Source organism: Felis catus, chromosome C2, assembly GCF_018350175.1.
Source record: "Felis catus isolate Fca126 chromosome C2, F.catus_Fca126_mat1.0, whole genome shotgun sequence".
Lineage (NCBI taxonomy): Eukaryota > Metazoa > Chordata > Mammalia > Carnivora > Felidae > Felis > Felis catus.
In genome coordinates, this window is record NC_058376.1 from 553,821 (window position 1) to 570,791 (window position 16,971).

Genomic DNA, 16,971 nt, shown 5'->3' on the forward strand with positions numbered 1-16,971 from the left:
CTAACATCCCAAATCTAATTCCAGGTTTTCCATTTGAGATGGTCTTCCCAGTTGATGAGATTTTGTCCTTCCAGCTGCCCAGGCCCAATGCTTTGGAATTATTCTTCCACATCGAGTTCATCCATAAATTCTATTGTCTCTATCAAAAATGTATTCAGAATTGGACCGTATGTTGCAGTGGGCTGTGGTCTAGTCTTGGCAGACCCAGTGTGAACCTTTCGTGTGAAGCAGAGGTCATGTTTTCCTTTGCTCACAACCTTCCAATGACTTCCTCTCCAATGAAAGGCAGAATCCTTATGAGGTGGGCAGGGCCTATGTGATCTGCCTCCCATTTCCTTTCTGACCTCTGCTCCTTCAACCTGTGAGGTAGCACACAGCCAAGCCTTTGTGCCTGCTGTTTCTTTTGCCTGGAACTCTTCAGCCACCTCCAGATATCCCTGTGGCTCACATTGCACTCATGTCCAGTCTCTGCTCAAATGTCCGCTTCTCAGCGAGGGCCTCCTTGCCTGTCCCCCAAACCCTTCCTGTCTTCATGTCTCTGCTTTGTCTTTCTCACCTTCAGACTGCGTTTCCCTTTTCTTTTGTTCTTTGTCTATCTCCCCTCACTAAACTATAAGCTGCTTACAGCCGGGCCTTGTCTCTTTTCTTTCAGTGCTGTATCCCTGGTACCTCGAATGGTGCGTAGTGTTTGGTGGGGGCTTGTTGGAAGAGTGAATGAATGTGTCATGATTTTCAAAGTAGACTTTCATAGGTGTGTATCATTTAAGCAGTTGGATCAGATTGTTTTTCTTGAAAAGATCAGTGAAAAAAGTGGATGGAGTGAACATCTTACAAGTGTGTTAGGTGGTGGTGGGATATTATTTCGAGTTAATTTTAAACTATAAGCAGCAATCCACACATCTGGATAATCCATCAAGAGATAAGAATTAATTATAAATACCAAAATAAGCCAGAGAAAATAAACCAAATGGGAGAATTATGAGTAATGTTAAGTAACATGCAAAAGCAGTTGTTTGGATAAATGTGACCTTTTCTGTTAAATATAAATTGGACTCACAAATTAAAGAGATTAAAAATTTTTAGGAGTGTGGTTCTGCTTCTCATAACTGTTCTACCCTTAGTAAAAAGCAAAGCTTTAAAAGGTTAAAAGTAGGGGTGCCTGGTTGGCTCAGTTGGTGGAACAAGTGACTCTTGATTCTCGGGGTTGTAAGTTTGAGTCCCATGTTGGATATAGAGACTACTAAAAAAATAAAATCTTAAAATTTTTTTTTAATTAAAAATATTTATAGGAGAAAAGTGAATGATAGTTAAACGTTTTATTCCTCATTCTCAAATGCTTTAGGTTTGAAGATCAGCTTCAGCAGTGGTTGTCTGCAGACGCAGGAGTGTTTACAGATTCAACATCCCTTCCCCTCTACCTTCCTCAGACCCTGGTGTCTCTGCCTCAGACTATTGAACCTGTGATGAAGACAGTGACCACTACCAGCCCTCAGGTGGGAGGAGCGTACATTTGGCATTTGAATTAGAATTGAAGACTGAGAGAATGGCGGGGAAAAGTAACATCTCCATTCATCATATGGTATTGTGATGACCAATAAATTATTAGCTTAAATTAGATCTTTTCTTAGTCAGTGTTATAGAGGCCCAACTAATTCTGAGTTTCTATGTGTGAAATGAAGGGAGAGTGGAATTAAAACATGCTTACAAATTGAACAAAACCCATAACCGTGTTCTGACACGCAGTGAGGGCATTGAGGAGAATAACAAAGGTGATGACGGTGGCTTCTGTTTGTGCACATGATGTCCAAGCCTTGGCATCACCCCAGTCTTCCTCTGCGGGGTTAACTTTCCCTGAGGAAAATTAATGAACAAGGAAGGTAAGATCACAGACGTCAGGGGCTCACCCAGGAGTGTGGCTGAGCTGCTTTTCAGAGCCAGACCTGATTGGCTCCGAAGCTCAAGGTCTTTCTACCTCATGATCCTCTTTCAGTGGTAACAGAAGCAAAAACAGAGTTTTCATCATAGATTATAATGCTGGACATTTAAAAAGTATGCTCCTGGACTGGTTTTAGGAAGCCCTTCAATAGGGAAGAAAAGCAAATTAAGAAGGCATACTCTTTCCATTCATCAGTTTGGCAGGTACCTTAAGAATGTTTGTACGTTTTGACTTAACAATTCTGCCCTAAAGAAACTACCATATATAACAAAAATTGATGGGTTTTTGTTGTTGTTGTTCACCTGTAGTATTAATCATACTGCATAAAAAAATGGAAACTAAATATCCAAAGATGGGAGTCAGGTTAAACAATTACAGGACATATGATGGAATAGCTCATAGCCCTTGACAATTATATTTTATAAAAATGACTGACACTGGAAGTGGATGATACAATGAAGAGAAACATTCTATGTGCAGGTGATACCAGCTGTATATGTATGTGCTGAAAGAGGCTGGAAGGATGTATATGATAGATGCCAAGAAACGGGTTTGTTGAGCCCAGCAGGCCACAGATGAAGTTTCTAACATGAATCAGATATACTGCCTTCAAAGAGAATATATTTGGGTTTATGGATCTCCCCAAACTATTTTTAGGTTCTTTTTTATTTAAATAGAATGAAAGGCCAAGGGAGCAACTGCAGTTGTCAGAGGCAACAGGCACATCTGTGACTGAACGGCTCAAGCACCTGGAAAGGCTGATGCAGAGTTCAAGGGAGGAGGAAGTTGCCTCTGAGCTCCATCTCTCTGCACTGCTGGACATGGTGGACATTTGAGCTACGGGACCTGAGAGAGTGAGAGTCTCCCGAAGATTTTTGCCTTTTCTCGAAATAATGTTCTTCTCAGATGTTTGATGCACTGTTGGAAATGTGATTATTAATCATGCAAATAAACCATTTGAGTGTCTAATGAGGCCATCCCAAGTTTTCAGAATGAAAGGCTCTTTTCTCCTGTGTAGTGTCTTTGATGTTCTTACATTTCATCTCCTCACATTGTCACCCACCAACATAGGCTCTGAGGGAGTTTGCAGCTTACATTTCTGTGTGCATCATTCGTTTCTAAGTTGCAATCACTGATGTGTCAGACATCAGTAACACAGGGACGAACAAGACACAGGAACCCTGCTCACCAGGCCCACCTAGCTCACATCCAAGAGAGCCAGTGTTATATGTACATAGCAATCTGAAGGTGTGTGCAGGGCATATCCCTGCCCTGGAAGCAGAGGGGAGACCAGAGGATTATGTGGAGAAGACAGAATTCCAGGAGGGGAGTGCAGGGTGGAACTGGGCAGAATGTGACGTAACTGAGAGGTTATGGCACCTGGAGGTGTCAGTGTGGTAGTACTGCCAAGAGAGGGGGGATAGGCCAGACCACAGAGACTCTTGCTGCCTTATTCTGAGTGCTGTGGGAGTCAGTTGTTGGAAGATATTAGGAGAGAAGTGACTTGGTCACTTCTTTTAAAGATGGTATATGGGCAATTCTGGTCAGCAAAACAAGGCAGGAATCTCGAAAGGGGTGCTGAGCAGCCATCCATGTGAAAAAGGAAAGGTATAATCTTGAGTTTGTTAGCAGTTGGTGTGGAAGAAGGATAAATTTGAGCCATCCACAGAAGGAGGTATTAATAAATTTGGTGATGCTGAGTATGACCACCAATCTGAAATTGGCACTCAGCATCTCCCTATTATAATCCTTTAGACTCTCCAAGAAGACTCTATCTTCTCATTCTCCTCAAACCTCCAGCATTCTTAGATGATGACCTTGCTTATTTCACTGAGAAAACAGAAGCACTAAGAACAGAACTTCTTATCCCACGGCCACCAAATCTACCAGCCAATCCCCACTTCCTTAGAACAAAACTATATATTTTAGGGATTTTTTCAGTGATTAATTTCATGTTCATCAATAAAGACCTTAAATAATGCTATTTCTTAATCTTGATTTTAGACATTATCTGTTGATTTCCCACAATGGAAGAGAACTTAGCTCTCCTAGACTATCCTCTCTGCAACATACTTTATGCATGCCTAAATATCCACATTTCCTCTTCTAGTCTTCCAAACAGCTTGACAAAATGTGGGCTGAAGTGTGCATTCGGAGTTCAGTATGACTATTAATACTGTTGGCCATTGAGCCCAGTGTTGGTTTATGATTACACTTCCTTTAGTTACGTTAAAATTAATAAAAGGAAACCTCATTTAAAATGGAGTCAGGAGGCCAGTAGGGGGAGCTCTAGTGCCCTACCAACTGAAGACCTATCAGGAAGAGGGACATCTTGCCAGGATACTACTTTACTGTCCCAGCTGGAGGAAGGAAGGTTTCCTCCTGCCCAGGCCAGGCAATAGTCCGGCCAATGAGAGACTGCCACAGCTCAAGCAATGGGAGAAAGTTACAGCTCAGCTAATGAGAAGCCACAACACTTTCAGCACCCAGTTTACTACAATTGATTTTCTGTTTACAATAGCTCTGCCCAACTCCCTTTTCCTCTATAAGGCCATGTTCTGGTTTGTTCCTTGGAGTTATGGTTTTGCCTTAGCTGGCTTGTCTTGCGTTGTGGTTCTCTGAAATTCCCAAATAAACCCATTTTTGCTGGCAGGAATAATTGATTTTATTTTTAAGGTTAACAGGTCCAACTTTTCAGTTTTCCCTGGAGTTGGTTGCCTTGTTTACTTGTTTTTCTATGTTATCACTACTTCACCCAAAACTTTTTGTGCTAAGTGTAAAGTTCCTTCCAACACTGTGCTAGGCTCCACTTTCTTTTGGAGATGACCCACTGGGAAACACCCATTTTTCTGCCACAGTGTGGACATGTCCTGGATTCTGAGTCCTAGATTTTCCTCTTCCTTTGTTTGCTTTCTCATTTTGATGGAGCCCATATTCTAGCAGCCTTCTGAGCTTTCCTATCTTGTCTTTATATCTACCCTTAAATTTGATTTATCATTTCAATGAAAACAGAATTTTATTTATCTTTTATTTTGAGAGCGAGACGGAGCAAGTGAGGGACAGAAAGAGAGAGGGAGGGAGAGAGAGAGAAGCGGGCCCATCTGGAGCAGGGCTCATGCTCACCTGGAGTGGGGCTTGAGCTCACAAACCGTGTGATCATGATGTGAGTCAGATGCTTAACAACAGAACCACCCAGGTGCCCTATTTTCTTTTATTATTTATTTTACCTTTGAGAGAGACTGAGGATCTGAAGCAGGACCCACAGGGGCTCTGTGCTGACAGCAGAGCCCGATGTGGTGCTCAAACCCATGAACTGCGAGATCATGACCTAAGCTAAGTCGGATGCTCAACTGACTGACCTTCCCAGGTGCCCCTTATCTTTTAATTTTAATTAATTTCTTTATTAGAAAAAACGTACACACAAGTAGGGGAGAAGGGCAGAGGAGAGAATCCCAAGTAGGTTCCATGCTCAGTATGGGTCTGGATACAGGGCTCAACTCCACAACCCTGGGATCATGACCTGAGCTGAAATCAAGTCGGACACTTAACCGACTGAGCCACCCAGGCACCCTGGAAATAGAATTTTAGATTGGTAATCATTCTCCTGTTTTGGTTGTTACTGTTGCTGGAAGTTTTGCAAATTATCTGTTCCTAGTGTTCTTAAATTTCTCAAAAACATGCTTGATTGTGTTGGTCTCCCTCCTCTATTACCCACCCAATTTGTTGTGCTGAGCATTAGTGGTGCATTCCCCCCCTCCCCCCAGTAGTTATTGCTGTGTAACAGACTACTCCAAACATATGTGGTAGCAAATGTGGGAAGGATTCAGCTGGGCAGCTTTCTCTAGGGATTGCTCACACAGTTGCAGTCACTTGAAGGCTTGATTAGACTGGATGTCCAAGACAAGTTCACTCACATGGTTGGCAGGGGGCTCAGCTGGGCCTTTCAACCTGAGTGGCTAATATGTGACTTCACTATGTGGCCATGGCAAGGTTGCCCAGGGTAGTCAGATTTCTTACATGGAATCTCAGGGGTCCAAGTACAAGTGCTCCAGTGAGCAAAATGCAACCCCAGCTTTGGAACTTGTGCAGGATAACTTTCACAGCAAGGTATTACAAGTGTTTGGGTACAGATTCAAGGGATGGGATGTAGATCCCACTTCTCATTGGGACGAGTGTTAAGACCATATTGTACAAGAGCATGTGAGATGGGAGGTGTTGCAGGAATCTTTAGAAAACAATATGCCATGCTTTCTCAGTCTGGAAAATTATCCGCCTATGTTGGAATTTTTTGAAATTATTTAATATATTCTTTTCCTCCATTATTTCCCTTTGCAACTCCTAATATTCAGATGTTTGACCACCTGGATTGATCCTCTAATTTTCTTCTCCTCTATTTTTTATATCCTTATTTTTTATCCCACTATCCTAAAATTTCCCTATTTTAAATTGCTATTCTAGGGACTTAAAATCTGATGCCATATTTTTTATTCCTGAGAGTCTTTTTCCTTAATGTTTCTTATTTAGAGAATCCTGTTCATTCGTTTATTCAGTATATACTTTCGGAATATTTACTATCTGCTAAGCATTATTCCAGGTGCTGGGGATATGACAAACGTCAGCCCTCACAGGGCTTATATTTTATTGGAGAGATAGGCAGTAAACAAGATAAATATGCAAACTGTTTGGTCTGCTAATCAGTGGGAAGCACTGAGGAAAATAGTGTAGGGAGGGAAAGAGCATCAGGTGGTTCTGGTTTCATGGGTGCAACATCCTACCTCTGTGAGGGCATGTTTTTGTTCAGGTCCTCTTCCACACCTGGCATCCTCTCTGTTTCTCAGAATTCCCTTTTTTGGTGTGTTTTGTTGTCTTTCTTCATAGAGGCTTTCCTCAAATGTCTGGCTCACGTTGATGAGGGGCTCTAAGGAGCTTGTTGGAAGCTCTGTGTCAAGGGTTACAACCTGACAGCCGATTGGCTTCTCCACTTTAACAGTGGGTCCCAGCTGTCAATGTTTGCAGGTCTTTTTGGGGGGCCATTTGCTCCAGAGAAATCCTCTTCTTACTGCCTGAAGTCTTATGGCTGAATGGAAGGCGCAGGACCGGGCTCCTACACGAGTGTAAGACTTTCACTCAACCTTCCCCTGTCCCCCCCCCCCCCCCACTTTCAGTAGACTTCAACTGTGTCTTTCCTGAGTTCACACCTGCTCTGACTCAACTGTTACAGGCTCCCACCCAGGTAGAGGAAGGGACCTATCATCATACTGCTTATTCAAAGGTCTTTCGATTTCTGCACCTTCCTTGGATTTGTTAGCAAAAATGGTCTCTTTCTTGATGGCTTCACTTCTACCTATGGGTTTCAGCTTTTTCTGGCTTGCTAGGTCAGTTATCACTTCTTACATCACAACTTCTACAATTGTGTTGATCTCTAGTTTGCTGGTAACTTCTCTCCTGTTCTTTCAGTGAGTTTTTATCTTTTATTACTTTATGTAAATAGAGTTTGGATGGGAAATGGAAGTCAATGTCTGTGCTCAGTCTGACATGTTAAACTGGAAATTCCCCCCTTAAAAACAAAATAAAACTCTGCTGCCGGGCTCTTCTCTTCACATTTCCTAACATTGCTCTTATCAGTCACCAATAAGTTGTCTTGCAACATTTAGAATCATCAATTCTCACACCCCATTTTACAATTCCTCTAAAACCTTTACGCAACCATGTCTTTGCCTGGCTTCCCTGACTCCACATTACCCTGGTTTTTCTCCTGTTTTTCTGGCTACTTCTCTTCTGAACTGGAAACTATTCCTGCCCCAGGACTCACCCAGAAAATCTTCTTTGGAACACTCACTTTCTAGTTGATCTTGTCCAATCTCCTATTCTCAAACATCACCTAAAAATAGGTAACTCCTAAATTCCTTTCTCTAGCCTTGACCTCTCTCCTGAACACAAGTCTACTCTAGTGTACTCACTTACATGTCTGATGAGCATCTGTCTTAACATGTTTCCAATCTAAGTTGAAATTTCCCCCAAAACCTTCTCTACTTTTGTAAACAACACCATCATGTGCCCAGTTGTTCATGCCAAAAACTTTGGAGCCTTCTGTATCCAATTTATTAAATGAGTTGGAATTGGTAGGGTGCAAGTAGAAGTATTATTTTTTCTCACGACTGTCTCTAGAAAGTCTTACCTGTGAATTCTCAGATGGATTTTTACATTTTTTTCTTTCCAAGATATTTTTAAAAAATTGTTATTTTGCTCATAAAAATTCCAGTACAGTAAAATATCAAAACTCAAAGTGTGCTCCAACTGAAACCGCTTCTGTCCCTTGGCTTTGCCAGACTCAGGGTTTCAGATGTCCATACTGTAGGCTGGAGCCCTAATTCCCACTCTTTGTGTTTCCACGTGGAGGAACATCAGTGGAGAAAAACTGTTTTCTACTCCCAGCGAAGTATGGATTGGTGAATTTGGGAGAATGGACAGGGTAAAGTATGCTCAGGCTCCTCTGAGTACACTTTGTGGGGTCCACAGGCTGGTGGTATCTTCTTACCTGCACTTGGCTGCATGGTGGTCGGTGAGGCAGCTCTGTGGCCTGGAGGCTGCAGCTGCCCATCTGGTCAGGGGTTGAGGGAGATGTTTGTCTGATTTAGGGGTGGGTCAGTATTCCCCTCTTGATTGCAGATCTCAGGCATGTCTTCCAAACTACTTTGTATATGTGGAAGGCTGGTATTTTAATATCATCCTACTTGTGTGTCATCTTCACTAGTTTCTGAACGACGATTGGAAGAGGCAAGTGTCCTTTACTGACCGTCTAAAACCCCAATAGTCATTCCATTAAAGGGAAGGTGTGTGTGTTTCTTCTTTTCCAAGGAGCCCCTCCCCCACCGCCTTCCCTCTGGCTTTCGGAGGTTCACACGTGGGGTGGAGGGGGCGGCGCGGGACCGGAGGGATGTCAGGGCTTCTGTCCGCAGAGGACTAAATGCTGGGGCGGCCTGTGGGTTCTTGAGGGGTTGCCTCTGGGCCCTGTGGCTCTAGTCCCTCCGGGTCAGCACCGTTTCCTCCATCAGATGCCCTCCACTCTCCCCGCAGCCCAGGTTTCTGCTGTGCACCCCTGAGGGCCAGGCTGCCCCCACCCCACCTGTCCCTTTCAAGCTCGGTTACTCTGTGTCTCCACCTTTATCTCCTTTCCCTTTACTGTCAAGCCCTTTCACCTTTAAGTTATCCTGGGGACTCCCTGACTCGGGGCACCCCTGTGAGTAGCCGAGGCTGTCCCCGAGCGTCACCTGACGCCCCCGCTTGGCCCTCCCGGCCCCTGGGCCCGGGGTGGGGGGCGGGGGCGGTGGAGGGGGGGCGGAGGCTCGCCTCACCAGGCCCATCCCCATCAGGGCAGCTCGGGGGCTCAGCCTCCTCCGGGTCCCTACCACCTCCCTCCTCCGCCGAGGAGGCTTCCCACCTCATCGCCTGGAGGCCCAACCTCGAGGCTTCCGTCTTCCCCTCAAGCACTCACCTCCAGCTAGCCGGCCTCTCCCTCAAGGGCAGGAGCTCTTCCCTGCCTGTGACCTCAGCCTGAGCCTCTCTCCCAGATCGCTCCCGCCAGTCCGCCCTCCTCCGGCGCACCGGGACCCTCCCCACGCGGCTCTAAGCCTCAGGCACTCCTCCTCACCCTCCACGCAGCTCGCCATCTGGAGCTCCGGACCTGACTGCAGGCCCCGCCCCGCCTAGGCCACGCCCTCATCGCGCTGGGGCGTCTGGCTCTCCACCACTGAGGCGGCCGGGCGCGCCCTGGGCCCACCCTCGCGGCGTTCTGATTGGCTGCACGGACATCGGCCCACCGCGCTCCACACGTCGCCCGAGGCGCGAGTCTATGTATTGAGCGCGCGCGAACCCGCGCCGGGGCGCGGGTGGGGAACATCGCGGCTGCCTTCATGACGGAGGGCACGTGAGTCTCTGCTTCCCGGGACCCCTGCGCGGCCCTAGCACGCCCGCTGGACGAGGCCGGGACCCCCGAGAAGGGAGGGAGCGGTCCGGAGCGCGGCCGAGGGGCCGCGGGGGCGGGGGCTTCGGGGAGAAATCCGGCGGCCGGGGCGTAGTGGCCCAGCTGGCGCGGAGAGTTCTCATTTTGTGAGCTGAAGAAAACGGTGGCCTGTCTGTGGGCTGCCGGAAGGGACGGCCGCGGCCTCCGGGCTCCGACTTGGGAAGAACGGGCAGGACGTCCTCTCACCGGAGCGCGACCATTTTCAGGTGTCTGCGTCGTAGAGGCGGCCCCTATCGCACCGAGCCCGCCACCGACCTCAGCCGCTGGCGCCTCCGAAATGAGAGGGGAAGGCAGACGTGGACGTATTTCCAGGAGGGGGAGGATCCTGGCCGCGGGCAGACCCGGCTGGAGGCGCACTCCCTGGGACTGGACCCGGTAGGTGCCCGCGCCGGGCGCCGCGGGCAGGTGGGCGGAAGCCGGTGCGCAGCCCCTGCCTTAGCGGGGAGCGCCGGGCCCGGCGGGGGTGGGGCGTGCGGACCAAGATGTCCCCTAAAGGTGGGCCGGGCTCCTCCGCTTCAGTCCCTTTAGCACCAAGTGACGCTGAGGAAACCGCTGTCCTTTTGAGAAACACATTTTTGATCCAGGGAATTGCATGTGAGCGATTCGGCTGGTGGAAGGAGTGTGCAGCGCCGGGCGGTGGGGCTTCTCCCTGGGGCCCTGTCTGCCGCTGCCGCGCCGTTCAAGTCCAGTCCCGTCCCGTTGGCGGCCCTTCCCGAGAGAGGCGGGGGGAGGGGGGCAGGCCCGGGGCAGCACTGCACCCCTCCCGCGCGCCTGGACATCTGTCTTACTGATTTAAGACGTCCCAGAGAAGTTATGAAGAAATTTGAAAATAGTGACTGGAAAGCAGGAGAACGTAGAACCTTCCTTTTGCCTCTTGAGGTGGCAGTGCTTTCGAAGAGTTGTAGACTTTTGATCCGAACAGTTGAAACTTGGAAAGTAATTTTGGCCTGGCTGTAGGTGCTGAGGGTTCCTCTGGCCTGGCCACAGACCCCTCATCTCTCCTCTCTTTTGTCTTCTGCAGACCGGTTACTTTAAGGACTTGCCCAAAGCCTGCACAGCCCACGAAGGGGCTCTGAATGGGATGACATTTTATGTGGGGCTGCAGGCTGAGGATGGGCACTGGGCAGGTGATTATGGTGGCCCACTCTTCCTCCTGCCAGGTAGGTGGGTGCTGCCCCAGCTTGTGGGTGATGCCGTCCTGGGGTCCTGGTCGGGCCTGGTTCAGGCCCTTGGTGAATGCAGCGTGTGAATGAGTAAACAGGTGAAAACCCAGGAGCTTACTTGGAAGATGTCTCTGGAGGGTTGCCTTGTGCCTGTGTTGTCCTGATGTTGGTGCTGGGGAATGGGAGTGCCATCCCCAGTGTTCACTGCCAGCCCAGTGTTTCCGTAAGGGAAGCAAGGGGTACTCTTGTGGAGACAGAGGAGGAGTGGCTCTTGAGTCCCAGTACAGAGTGGTAGGGACACTCCAAGGGGGAGGACCTAGCCTATGTAAAGGTGCTAGCTAGAGTGGGCAGGTGAAGGGTGGGACCTTTTTAATTTTTTTTAAGTTTATTTTTAATCTCTACACCCAACGTGGGGCTCGAACTTACAACCCCTGGATCAGGAGTTGTGTGCTCTACCAACTGAGCCAGCCAGGTGCCCTGATGGGTGGGGTCTTTAAGTCTTCTTTGGGCAGGTGGGGGGAGGCCAGACAGCTCGGGTGTGTGAACTTAACCTTGAAGGGGTGACTGAGGGAGCCAGGGCAGGGAAACTGCAGGTTCAGTTGGTTGAGTCCTAGGAGGATTGCACTTGGGCCTCCTGGGTACTGAACTGGTTTGGCTAGGTAAGGCCATTGTGTTCTGAGAGTGTTTCACTGAAGAAATACTTGGCCATGTAATGTGAGAAATCTCCTTTGAATTTATGTAGAAGAACTCTTTTCTCCTAGTGGGAGGAGCATTGGGAATCCATTGTGTTCTTATCTCTCCTGGGCTGTACGTCATTATATCTTCTTATCCAGGAACCCACGGGCATGTCCTTAGGGGCAAGTCAAGGGGCTTTTTCTTCCCTTGGCCCCACTAGGAGCCTGTTGAGACTATTCCAGAGGTTTTCGTAGGGAAGTAGTGGCACATGATCCCACTGGTCTGCTTTGATCCTGGGCAGAGTGACAGGACTTCACTGTGTCTCAGCCACCTCATCTGTGACATGAAGATGATGAGAATCAGGTTAGGTCATACACGTACAAAACCAGGCATGCAGGGAGCTCTTGGTCCTGCGTTATTTTAGGCTTGCTGCTGCAGCTCTGGGCTCATCCAGCTGGGGCTTCTGCTCTGTGCAGGCTGCAGGTTGGGGCTTTTCCTGGGCTTCCCCTTTTTGGACTCTGGATAGACCTTCTTCCTCAGGTTGATGCTGTTCTGTTCAGAAGTACCATTCCAGCGTTCTTCCGTGGCTGGGTGAGCTTTGACTGGTCCTTCCTTTATCTGCTTTAATTTGGAAAATGCTCCCGGTGGGGGGGGGGGGGGGGGATTCTGTATAGACAGTTCCTGACTGAGTGTGGTTCATGTGGCATTGACTATTCCCAGGGGTCTTTATGGGGGAGGCAATGACATGGCACTGGCTTGCTGTGACCCTGGGTAAGGTGACAGGACTTCACTGTGCCTTGGCTGCCTCATATGTGATATGGGGAGTTGGATTCAGTCATATATATACATACATGCATCGCTGTGGTGAGCCCTGATTCTAGGGTCCAACCCCCTGGGTTCCCGCCCCAATCCCACCACTTGGGGCCCCTGCCTCAGTTTCCTTGCCTGTAAGATGAGGGAGACACTGGTTCTGTTTTTTGCCCATGTGTGTTTCTTTGTCTTGACGGCATTGTAACTGATGAAAAGAGATGGGCTTGATTTGGGATGACTTTTTTCTGTGAACCTCTGTAGCATCTCCAGACCTAGCTGTCCCTTCTTCCAGGCTGTGTCTATGTGTGGCCATGTCTTCCAGGGCTTCTGATGCTTCTGATCTAGAGCCAGGGATGTATCTCATGGTGCATTTTGGCTAAGGCCTACCCTAAGACACCTCTCCCCTTGCAGGGCGCTACAGCATGTGACTGATGGAGCCAATGCTGGGGGAGATAAGAGTGGGGTTGAAGATGGCCTGGGAGCACCATGTTGAGGAGGGCTAGGCTGGGTAATGTTTATCGTCTTTCTCCCACATTTGCAAAGTGACATATGCTAGTAAAAAACGTATAGGGGTGCCTGGGTGGCTCAGTCAGTTGAGCATCTGACTCCTGATTTTTAAAAATTTTTGTTTTTTCAACGTTTATTTATTTTTTTTGGGACAGAGAGAGACAGAGCATGAACAGGCGAGGGGCAGAGAGAGAGGGAGACACAGAATCAGAAACAGGCTCCAGGCTCCGAGCCATCAGCCCAGAGCCCGACACGGGGCTCGAACTCACGGACCGCGAGATCGTGACCTGAGTTGAAGTCGGACGCTTAACCGACTGCGCCACCCAGGCGCCCCTGACTCCTGATTTTAACTCAGGTCATGATCCAGGGTCGTGGGATCAAGCTCTGCATCCAGCTCTGCGCTGAGGTTGGAGGCTGCTTAAGATTCTCTCTTCCTCTGCCCCTCTCCCCCTCTTGACACACACTCTCTCTCACTCAAAAAAAAAAAAAAAAAAAAAAATTCCTACGTGTGGTTAAAAAAAAAAAACCATATAAAACAGAGAAACATAAGCAATAAATATTCTGTCCAGCGGTGACCCATTTGGTATTTCTTTTCCAGCAGGTGTGGACAGTATTGCAGGACCCTGAACTTGGCTGGGTGGGCTCTGCACACCCTATGTAAGGAGTGTCCTGTGTTGTGGCTGCTCCCCGGGTCCTCACTCCCAAAGTCCCTCATGAGGCCAGGAGGAATAGCCTTCTCTGGCTTGTTTCCATGCAAAGGAGACCCAGCTCCCTGTTGGGTTGAGAGGAAAGGGGCCTAGGCTTGGCAGTACTGAGTGTTCCTCCTCCCAGTAAAGGAACGTCCTTTCTGCCACACAGGTCTCTTGATCACATGCTATGTGGCGCAAATCCATCTGCCAGCCGGATATAAAGAAGAGATAGTGCGGTACCTGCGGTCAGTGCAGCTCCCTGATGGCGGCTGGGGCCTGTGAGTCATTTTGTTACTGCACACATGTGCTTACTTGTGCACACATGTTCATATGTAGGAGATATACCTGTCAAGGGTGGGGTGACTAGCTCTGGACCTGGGTGGGTCGGGGGGAGAACCTGGGAGGAGGGAGGTTGGCTGGATGCTGTGTGCTGAACTCTGGTTTCCCAAGGGTCTTACAATAGGTGGCTACTTGCTTTCTGGGCGTTGGTTTCATAGCTTATGTTGTACCTGGACTTTATGACTGGTTGAGAGGCTCTTGAGACCCACACCCCACAGAAAGCCACCTGGCTGTTATTGCTAAGGCAAAAGGAAATTGTTCTGGGCCCTGGGATGGCAGCAGGTGGAACCAGGGGGGCCAGGTAACCCTCCCCAGGTCTCAGTGTGCCTTTCTGACACTTAGCACACTCTGGGAGCAGGGTTTTCCCCCAGGGTGGTCAGCTGCCTGCCCACCTTCGTCATGGGCTCTGCTGCCCCTTGTTCTACACCCAGAGATGGGGTTCTTTCTGGCGGGCTGAATCCACACCACAGGGATTCTCCATTAGAATTCTTGAAGGACAGCCCAGCCTCTCTTCATCCCTTGACAGAGTTGTGGGCCTCAAGCTTAAGGCCTTGGCTCTCGGGCCTGCAGGTCCCAGGGCATCTTGGTGGATGTTGAAATCTCACTAGTGCCCTTGGACAGGCACAGGGTCTTGGCCTTACCTGCCATGTTGCCTCTGATGCTTGTTCTGTGTGCTGTAGTGACAAAGGAGCCTTAGTTGGATTTGCACCCTGGGACTGGTCATGTTGATTCAGGCATGGGAAGTAAGCTGAAGAGGCAGGCAAGTCCTGCACAGGCACTTTTGGAACTGTTCAATTATGGGAGGCACGTGAATTCTTACTGGAAAATTGCTGTTCTGTGTTTTATTACGTTGTCATGTTGTATCAGTGTAAGGTAATTTAGTATTTTTGATTTTCTGAGGAAATTTTGCTGAAAACCTTGCTTAATTCCTTACAAGTAATGAAACATGGCATTCTCTCACTCTGTCCTTTGCTCCCCTAGGCACATGGAGGACAAGTCCACAGTGTTTGGGACTGCACTCAACTATGTATCTCTGAGAATTCTGGGTGTTGGCCCTGACGATCCTGACTTGGTACGAGCCCGGAACATTCTTCACAAGAAAGGTACCCCTGGCACAGTGTGCACTGGGTTAAGGGTCCATATCACCTGGGCATAATGAGCTCTAGCAAATGAGAACTAGAAAGATCAGCCTCCATTTGAAATCCTGGGTGAAATATGTGAAAAGGGATCCATCAAAGCAGAAAGAGATGGACACATTCCAACCTCACTGGTATTGTTTCGAAAGGGAATTAAGATAAGTACATAATCCCGCTTGTCTCACACAATGGCAAAGACTCAGCCAGTAGTCCGCCAGTGTGCTGCTGGCAGGGCTATACCTGGAGTGGCTTTTCTGGAGGCAGCTGGCTCTGCTCAGCCCCATAGTCACCCTCCCACACACCCCGTGGGGCTTCCAGCAGCTGGCGCCTCTCCCTCCCCTCTGGACTCTGAAGGTGACAGATTATAGCTCTGGGGGGTGTCTTGGCTCCTGCTGCTCTACAGGTTGGGCAAGGTCTCTCCCATTTGTGTGTCACAGACGTTCCATGATCTGCCTGTCCTCCTCACTCCAGTGCTCACACAGAGGCCTCCTGTCAGCTCCTTGAGGCCCCTTCCTACCCTGGGCCCTGTATATGGTACTTCCTCTGCCTAGAGCCTCCTGACCCACTCCCACCCTGCTGCCCGGGAACTTCTACTTAGCCTTCATCCAGCACTGTGGTTGTCACTTCTGTGGGAGCCCTTCCTGACCCACCAGGCTAGATTAAGCCTCTTGGTGGACATTCTAATAGATCCTGCGTTCTTCACAGGTTTTGTTCTGATGGTGAACTCGTCGTTAGCCTCAAGGCTGCTTTCTGGTTCCTTGCGTGGTGAAGGAGTTTCCTAGTAGCTTTGTGGGTGTTTGACTTTACACACCTGGGTTTGGGGTGAGGCCTTATTGGGAAGCATGTCCTGGACAGTGTTTCTGTGTCTAGGCCTGGTGCTTCTGGAAGTGGCCCCAATTTGGCGTCTTGAGTGTCTCTGAACGCCATGTTGGGGCATGGACATGTCTGCCAAGTAGGGAGTCCCAGATGAGGAACAGTTAGGTATAGTCCCCTGAAGAGAGAAAGCTGAGTGTATGCTCACTTCCCGTCGTCACCTTCTCTAGGCCTGAGGCTGCTGCGTGCATCTGGGCCCCTCGCCTGCCCAGGTAGCTGCCTTCCTGCAGGTGGAGGCTATGAATGTCTCTCTTGGGGCTGGACACACTTATTCTGGGGAAGCAGCTGGTTCCACTCAGCAACTATGCTGTTGGGTGGTTCTGAGCAGCTCTGGAACCTGCTGCTCATCTGGGGTTGGAGGATCCTTAGCACTGTCTTCAGTTCATGTGAGAAGAGGCACACGTGATTTCTGAGGAGCTAATCTTCATAGTAAGAGGCAGATGATCTGGGCCTTTTCTCTTCTGCAGGTGGTGCTGTGGCCATCCCCTCCTGGGGGAAGTTCTGGTTGGCTGTCCTGAATGTTTATAGCTGGGAAGGCCTCAACACTCTGTTCCCAGAGATGTGGTATGTTTGTCCTTCTGAGGTTGATGTGTGGCTGGGTTGCCAGTGCCTTGCTGAGTTGTGTGACAGGCCCTGGATCGCTTGCTGCCTGTTCCCCAGATGAAGAGGCGGTCCATTCTGTGGAGTGAGGCTGTGTTAGGCTCCTGGTGGAGGCCTGCTTGGCTGAATCCTGCAGACAGATGGAAGGGGTTCCCACTTGGGCAGGACGGAGGGAGGTACCGTGGGGGTGGGCCATGTGGCAAGTGGGTGGGGCCCTGCA

General features: G+C 49.0%; 2 protein-coding genes and 1 long non-coding RNA gene across 9 annotated transcripts in view; 2 read left to right on the forward strand and 1 right to left on the reverse strand.

The window, feature by feature from the left end:
* Positions 1–2,919, forward strand: part of MCM3AP (minichromosome maintenance complex component 3 associated protein) — a 54,913-nt gene extending 51,994 nt beyond the window's left edge. For 2 of the 3 annotated variants that reach the window (XM_023238588.2, XM_003991346.6), the window contains exons 27-28: positions 1,343–1,493; positions 2,614–2,919. In XM_023238588.2, coding sequence (XP_023094356.1) covers positions 1,343–1,493; positions 2,614–2,772 — 310 coding nt within the window. In that variant the 3' untranslated portion in view covers positions 2,773–2,919. Of the gene's footprint in view, positions 1–1,342; positions 1,494–2,593 lie in introns of all 3 variants that reach the window. The other variant, XM_011285717.4, reaches the window with a different exon arrangement.
* Positions 2,920–7,617: 4,698 nt separating this feature from the next.
* LOC123379828 lies at positions 7,618–9,635 on the reverse strand. The gene is made up of 2 exons (XR_006584706.1): positions 9,432–9,635; positions 7,618–8,735 (listed from the first exon to the last, which is right to left on the reverse strand). It is a non-coding gene; the product is annotated as an uncharacterized LOC123379828 (long non-coding RNA).
* Positions 9,636–9,733: 98 nt separating this feature from the next.
* Positions 9,734–16,971, forward strand: part of LSS (lanosterol synthase) — a 46,902-nt gene continuing 39,664 nt past the window's right edge. For 3 of the 5 annotated variants that reach the window (XM_019839257.3, XM_006935796.4, XM_003991353.6), the window contains exons 1-6: positions 9,734–9,863; positions 10,166–10,334; positions 10,981–11,119; positions 13,973–14,081; positions 15,124–15,245; positions 16,619–16,715. In XM_019839257.3, the coding sequence (XP_019694816.3) occupies positions 9,850–9,863; positions 10,166–10,334; positions 10,981–11,119; positions 13,973–14,081; positions 15,124–15,245; positions 16,619–16,715 (650 nt within the window). In that variant the 5' untranslated portion in view covers positions 9,734–9,849. Of the gene's footprint in view, positions 9,864–10,165; positions 10,335–10,980; positions 11,120–13,018; positions 13,116–13,972; positions 14,082–15,123; positions 15,246–16,618; positions 16,716–16,971 lie in introns of those variants that run through there. The other 2 variants (XM_006935797.5, XM_019839258.3) reach the window with 2 other exon arrangements.